Here is a 7915-nt window from a genome sequence, read left to right as displayed (position 1 = left end):
GGTATCTGGCTTGGGCACATCAGATTAGATCAGTGTGTTGCAAACTGAGCAGTTTAAAGTCCTGAATGGTTGCTTTATTCATTGTTATTTTATTTTCAAATGTATTAGCCTGTACTTACTTACTTAGGCCTTAGTATTCCCTGAGGAACATAGGCCGCCGACGAAAGCCTTCCATCCATTCCGGTCTTGTGCCCTTCGTTTGAGTTGTTGCCATGACAGCCCCTCAGCCCTCATCTCCTGTTCCGTGCTTTTTCTCCAGGTTGTTCTTGGTCTCCCTCTGTTTCTTTTTCCCTGTGGGTTCCATGTTAGTGCCTGTTTGGTGATTGATTTATTTGGTTTTCTGAGTGTGTGGCCTATCCAGCTCCACTTCCTTCTCCTGATTTGCAGTTCCACTGGTTCTTGTTTAGTGAGTTCCCACAGGTTGGCATTGGTGATGGTGTCTGGCCAGTAGACTCCTAGGACCCGACGGAGGCAACGGTTTACGAATGTCTGTAGTTTATTAAGTATGCTATTGGTGGTTTTCCATATTTCTGATCCGTACAGCAGGATGGATTTGACATTTGAGTTAAATATTTTCAGTTTGGTTTTGAGAGAAATGTTTTTTGCTCTCCATATTTTGTTTAGTATGTTGAATGATGTTCTTGCTTTCCCTATTCTGGATTTGACATCTTCATCTGCCCCTCCATCTACACTGATTATGCTCCCCAAGTATGTAAGACTGACTACCTCCTCTAATTGATTATGGTCCATTGTTATTGGTGTATTGTTCTTGTTATTGATACGCATGACCTTTGTTTTTTGTGAATTGATCTTAAGCCCAAGAAATGCAGCAGTTCTTTGTAGTTTTTGTGATTTGTCCTGCATCTGTTGGTGAGTGTGAGCCAGGAGAGCTAGATCGTCTGCAAAGTCTAGGTCATCTAGTTGTTCGGTAGGGCTCCACTGTATGCCGGTTTTGCTGTTTTTGGTTGTTTGGTTATTAGCCTGTGGAAAAAGTTAATGTTGATATTTACCTCAGAAGGCTGCAAATAGAAAAGAGGCATTCAATTTTTATTTAAATTGTATTTGATATGCCATTGATATTTTATTATTATTATTATTATTATTATTTGAAACTCGGTTTGCATGTCACTATAAAGTTATATAAGCCTTGCTTGTTCAATATTCAATGCAAAACTTGTTTGGGTCCCTTGTTTGGGCGGCGTGGCGAAGTTGGTAGAGTGGCCGTGCCAGCAATCGGAGGGTTGCTGGTTACTGGGGTTCAATCCCCACCTTCTACCATCCTAGTCACGTCCGTTGTGTCCTTGGGCAAGACACTTCACCCTTGCTCCTGATGGCTGCTGGTTAGCGCCTTGCATGGCAGCTCCCGCCATCAGTGTGTGTGAATGGGTGAATGTGGAAATACCGTCAAAGCGCTTTGAGTACCTTGAAGGTAGAAAAGCGCTATACAAGTATAACCCATTTATCATTATTTATCATTTATATTAAAAGGTTAATTTGTTCAACCTTGGCCCGCGGCTTTGTTCAGTTTTACATTTTGGCCCACTCTGTATTTCTAAATGTTTCCAATAGATTTCAGGCCTTCCTATATGGCCTTTCTTGACCAGCAACATTATCTAATATTTTCTTCACGTTTCTGCAGTTGCTCACATCCACCACTAGAGCGCAGCAGTGAACAAACAGCAGCTTGTGGGACATTATATAACTAGCACTGCTGCTATATAATGAAGTATGCCAATGATAAATCAACTCCCCCTCCTTTTTTTTTTTTTTTTTTTTACAAGAAGATTGAGCTAAAGCATTGAATTTCCATAATCCCTTTCATGTGGTAAGAAAGCGAACCTTTTCTTAACTGCATTCGAAGAGTTTAACACTCACATTCCAGAGAGCACAACAGTTGTTACCGTCACACAAAATGTTTAAAACATTAGGAGAGTAGTGGCAGGACCGGCCTATTCATTCCATCATACAGGCAGTGTCGTTCACAGAATTCCCACTGTTAGAATTTGTGCCCTGAAATCCCATCAGGAATGTACAGTAACAGGCTTATGTGTTCACTGTGACAGCTTACGAATAAAGGAGAACGGTTGAACAAGCTTTCTTTGGTCAATCAATGATATTTCACATGTGAGACTGAATAAGTGTTTCTCTACCTGCTGATGACGCGAAAAGCAGGCCAGTCGCTTCGTCCCCCGATGAGCCACTTCCGAGTGTAAACCATGTTCGGAATAAATTATCTTCATTGTATAATCGGTGCAGTCGCTTGTCACATGTGCATGGATTCAAGTGTGATTTCATGTCCTAAAAAATCTGAGTCGGTCGGGGACTGGGGAGTCGTGTCCAGGACGGGCGAAGGCGGCGTGGACAGTTTGGAGGCTTTGACCGCCCCTCCGCCCCTGAAGCCCCTCCACTCTTTGATCCACTCGTCTCTGGTGGAGGGATCCAGTTGGTCCAGATGCCTGGCTTGCACAATCGGGGTGGGGGCGATAGAGTTCCTCATCACGTGAAACACATACCTGGGGGAGAGAGCGCAGTAGTGAGAAAGTAGGCCAGTGGAAAATATGCGGCACTTTGATGTAAATCAGGGCATTCCTTCTAAATATCTGCTCTTTGAGAGGCATCAACGAGCACAAGGAAGCTGTGGAGCATCCCGGAACTTCACTGTTATCTTTGCACCTGGTACATCTTTACCAACACAGCAGCGCATTCTATGAAATGATGCACAAAATGCGGAATCATAAATGAAACTGAGAGGAGGAGTTTCAAAATACCGTATTTTTCGGAGTATAAGTCGCACCGGCCGAAAATGCATAATAAAGAAGGAAAAAAACATATATAAGTCGCACTGGAGTATAAGTCGCATTTTTTGGGGAAATGTATTTGATAAAACCCAACACTTGTCGTCCAGAGTCGGGACCCCGGGTGGACCGCTAGCCTGTGCATCGGTTGGGGACATCTCTGAGCTGCTGACCCGTCTCCGCTCGGGACGGTTTCCTGCTGGCCCCACTATGGACTGGACTCTCGCTGATGTGTTGGATCCACTATGGACTGGACTTTCACAATATTATGTCAGACCCACTTGACATCCATTGCTTTCGGTCTCCCCTAGAGGGGGGGGGGTTACCCACATATGCGGTCCTCTCCAAGGTTTCTCGTAGTCATTCACATCGACGTCCCACTGGGGTGAGTTTTTCCTTGCCCGTATGTGGGCTCTGTACCGAGGATGTCATTGTGGCTTGTGCAGCCCTTTGAGACACTTGTGATTTAGGGCTATATAAATAAACATTGATTGATTGATTGATTGAACACCAAGAATAGACATTTGAAAGGCAATTTAAAATAAATAAAGAATAGTGAACAACAGGCTGAATAAGTGTACGTTATATGAGGCATAAATAACCAACTGAGAACGTGCCTGGTATGTTAACGTAACATATTATGGTAAGAGTCATTCAAATAACTATAACATATAGAACATGCTATACGTTTACCAAACAATCTGTCACTCCTAATCGCTAAATCCCATGAAATCTTATACGTCTAGTCTCTTACGTGAATGAGATAAATAATATTATTTGATATTTTACGCTAACGTGTTAATAATTTCACACATAAGTCGCTCCTGAATATAAGTCGCACCCCCGGCCAATCTATGAAAAAAACTGCGACTTATAGTCTGAAAGATACGGTACTAAAAAGTAGAAAGCAAAATTACAGTGAAAAAGCACCTTTGTTTTTATCAAGTATTGTTTTATATACAATAGTTAATCGACTATTTTGTTAACCAGCCGATAGATATCCAAAAGAGCAGGAGAGTCAAACTGGTTTATATTGAGGGCCCCATCACAATTATGGCTGCCCTCAGAGGGCCGCATGTAACATACAGTACAGGCCAAAAGTTTGGACACACTTTCTCATTCAATGCATTTTCTTTATTTTCATGACTATTTACATTGTAGATTGTCACTGAAGGCACCTAAACTATGAATGAACACATGTGGAGTTATGTACTTAACAAAAAAGGTGAAATAACTGGAAACATGTTTTATACTCTAGTCCAGTGGTTCTTAACCTGGGTTCGATCGAACCCTAGGGGTTCGGTGAGTCGGGCTCAGGGGTTCTATGTGTTTATGTTGTGTTACGGTGCGGATGTTCTCCCGAAATGTGTTTGTCATTCTTGTTTGGTGGGGATTCACAGTGTGGCGTATATTTCTAACAGTGTTAAAGTTGTTTATAGGGCCACCCTCAGTGTGACCTGTATGGCTGTTGACCAAGTATGCCTTGCGTTATCATTACACCAGTTAAAAGATCTCACAACGTGTCAGCATTTCTTGACATCTTCGGGTAAAGACCATTGTTAAAGGCCTACTGAAAGCCACTACTACCGACCACGCAGTCTGATAGTTTATATATCAATGATGAAATCTTAACATTGCAACACATGCCAATACGGCCGTGTTAACTTATAAAGTGACATTTTAAATTTCCCGCCACACTTCCGGTTAAAAACGTTTTATTATGCTGACGTATGCGTGTGACGTCACGAGGACAAGGGAAGTATTCGGAGCCCGGAGAATTCTATACAACAAGCTCTGTTTTCATTTCATAATTCCACAGTATTCTGGACATCTGTGTTGGTGAATCTTTTGCAATTTGTTTAATGAACAATGGAGGCTGCAAAGAAGAACGCTGTAGGTGGGATCGATCGGTGTATTAGCGGGTGGCTGGAGCAACACAACAAGGACTACTTACTTAGCAGACGCCTAGCCGATGCTAGCCGCCAAACCCACGGATGAAGTCCTTCGTCGCGCCGTCGATCGCTGGAACGCAGGTGAGCACGGCTGTTGATGAGCAGATGAGGGCTGGCTGGCGTAGGTGGAGCGCTAATGTTTTTATCATAGCTCTGTGAGGTCCGGTTGCTAAGTTGCTAAATTAGCCTTAGCGTCGTTAGCAACAGCATTGTTAAGCATTACCAGGCTGATAATTATTAACCGTGTAGTTACATGTACATGGTTTAATAGTATTGTTGATCTTCTGTCTATCCTTCCAGTCAGGGATTTATGTATTTTGTTTCTATCTGCATTTGAGAACGATGCTATCACGTTAGCTCAGTAGCTAAGTGTGTCACCGATGTATTGTCGTGGAGATAAAAGTCACTTTGAATGTCCATTTCGCGTGCTCGACTCTCATTTTCAAGAGGATATAGTATCCGAGGTGGTTTAAAATACAAATCTGTGATCCACAATAGAAAAAGGAGAGAGTGTGGAATCCAATGAGCCAGCTTGTACCTAAGTTACGGTCAGAGCGAAAAAAGATACGTCCTGCACTGCCTCTAGTTCTTCACTCTAACGTTCCTCATCCACGAATCTTTCATCCTCGCTCAAATTAATGGGGTAATCGTCGCTTTGTCGCTCCAAATGTCTCTCACTCCATTGTAAACAAAGGAAAATTGTGAGAATATTACCTCCTGTGACGTCACGCTACTTCCGGTACAGGCAAGGCTTTTTTCATCAGCGAGCAAAAGTTGCGAACTTTATCGTCGATTTTCTCTACTAAATCCTTTCAGCAAAAATATGGCAATATCGCGAAATGATCAAGTATGACACATAGAATGGATCTGCTATACCCGTTTAAATAAAAAAAATTCATTTCAGTAGGCCTTTAAACCCTTCCAACGCTACATTATTATGTGACTGGGCCGGTACGCTGTTAAATGGAGGAAAAGCGGACGCCTGGAAAGCATGCGGCTGTTAAGGGGTGAAAGTTTCAGGTGAGAGACGACGTTAAAGGCAGTGTCTTTAAGGCACGCCACCAATGTGGTTGTCCGGGTGGAAATCGGGAGAAATTCGGGAGAATGGTTGCCCCGGGAGATTTTCGGGAGGGGCACTGAAATTCGGGAGTCTCCCGGGAAAATCGGGAGGGTTGGCAAGTAAGTTCATACCACAAAGTGGGGCGTACAAAACCCAAGTTACCGCCGCATTGATTAGTCACAATGAGAAGCAGATAGGGAGGACGATCAAAAAGATACCTGGGCAGCAGGGCCACCACAGCGGTGAGGATGCAGACAAGGTAGAAAACAGGGTCTATCATTTGATTCTGCAGGGTCCAGTACGAGTTGCAAGTAACACAAGAGCTGTACAGCAGCGTCATGATGAGGTAGACCGCAACACTGCCCAGCATGGTGATCCAGTGAACAAATGTCTACAAGCCACAAAAAAAGCAGAGCCATAACACGTATAGTTCCATATTTCCTTTGTCAGAAAAATGCATCAAAATGATTTGTAGTCACCCAGGCTTTGATCTCTATCGAGAGATGCAGGAGGATGGTAAACAAGGAGACCGCGGCCAAAGGAGTTCCAAAGGTAAACACGTCAATGTCCGAACCCTGGTAAGTCTAAAGAAAACCACAAGTTAGAATGTAGACTGATGTGCAACTGCAGAATCCACCTCCAAACATTCTTACCAAGTATGGAATGAAGAAGCAAATGAAACTCTGATAGAAGCCATCAAGCATGTTAATCCAGAAGGTGGAAAATCGATACACCTAAAATGGTAACGCACAAAGTATATAACACACATAATTGAATATCAACTGTATCATGGAACAGAGGCAATTTGAATTGTTTTATGCTCTGCTTTTACTTGGACTTTGGAATCTCAGTATAACTAAAGTGAGTACATCCCTTGCATTTCAGCAACATATTTTATTAATGTATATATTCTTAAGGGACACAGCTGTGGAAAGGACATTTGGATATTTAGTAGTACCTAAACTCTCGGAAGTTTAGGTACCGTATTTTTCGGAGTATACACTACCGTTCAAAAGTTTGGGGTCACCCAAACAATTTTGTGGAATAGCCTTCATTTCTAAGAACAAGAATAGACTGTCGAGTTTCAGATGAAAGTTCTCTTTTTCTGGCCATTTTGAGCGTTTAATCGACCCCACAAATGTGATGCTCCAGAAACTCAATCTGCTCAAAGGAAGGTCAGTTTTGTAGCTCCTGTAACGAGCTAAACTGTTTTCAGATGTGTTAACATGATTGCACAAGGGTTTTCTAATCATCAATTAGCCTTCTGAGCCAATGAGCAAACACATTGTACCATTAGAACACTGGAGTGATAGTTGCTGGAAATGGGCCTCTATACACCTATGTAGATATTGCACCAAAAACCAGACATTTGCAGCTAGAATAGTCATTTACCACATTAGCAATGTATAGAGTGTATTTCTTTAAAGTTAAGACTAGTTTAAAGTGCTTTTCCTTCAAAAATAAGGACATTTCAATGTGACCCCAAACTTTTGAACGATAGTGTAAGTCGCTCCGGATTATAAGTCGCACCGGCCGAAAATGCATAATAAAGAAGGAAAAAAACATATATAAGTCGCACTGCAGTATAAGTCGGATTTTTTGGGGAAATGTATTTGATAAAAGCCAACACCAAGAATAGACATTTGAAAGGCAATTTAAAATAAATAAAGAATAGTGAACAACAGGCTGAATAAGTGTACGTTATATGAGGCATAAATAACCAACTGAGAACGTGCCTGGTATGTTAACGTAACATATTATGGTAAGAGTCATTCAAATAACTATAACATATAGAACATGCTATACGTTTACCAAACAATCTGTCACTCCTAATCGCTAAATCCCATGAAATCTTATACGTCTGTATACGCTACTGCCGGAGCTATTAAAATGGATCACATCAACATTGGCGGTAACTTATAAAAACTGAGAAGGACTGAACAAAAATGGCACCGAAAAGGAAATCATATACCGTATTTTCCGCACTATAAGGCGCACCGGATTATAAGGCGCACCTTCAATGAATGGCATATTTCAAAACTGTGTTCATATATAAGGCGCACCGGATTATAAGGCGCACCTATGCATCCATTAGATCAGGGGTGTCC

General features: G+C 42.1%; 1 protein-coding gene across 1 annotated transcript in view; it reads right to left on the bottom strand.

The window, feature by feature from the left end:
* Positions 1 to 1609: 1609 nt before the first annotated feature.
* atp10b (ATPase phospholipid transporting 10B) overlaps positions 1610 to 7915 on the bottom strand; it is a 69918-nt gene continuing 63612 nt past the window's right edge. Inside the window, exons 18-21 of the mRNA XM_062045874.1 lie at positions 6461 to 6541; positions 6287 to 6391; positions 6026 to 6198; positions 1610 to 2513 (exon numbers count right to left, since the gene is read on the bottom strand). Of these exons, the coding sequence (XP_061901858.1) occupies positions 2264 to 2513; positions 6026 to 6198; positions 6287 to 6391; positions 6461 to 6541 (609 nt within the window). The 3' untranslated portion in view covers positions 1610 to 2263. The remainder of the gene's footprint in view (positions 2514 to 6025; positions 6199 to 6286; positions 6392 to 6460; positions 6542 to 7915) is intronic.

Source organism: Entelurus aequoreus, linkage group LG04 (assembly GCF_033978785.1).
Source record: "Entelurus aequoreus isolate RoL-2023_Sb linkage group LG04, RoL_Eaeq_v1.1, whole genome shotgun sequence".
Lineage (NCBI taxonomy): Eukaryota > Metazoa > Chordata > Actinopteri > Syngnathiformes > Syngnathidae > Entelurus > Entelurus aequoreus.
This window is presented reverse-complemented; position numbering and strand designations above follow the sequence as displayed.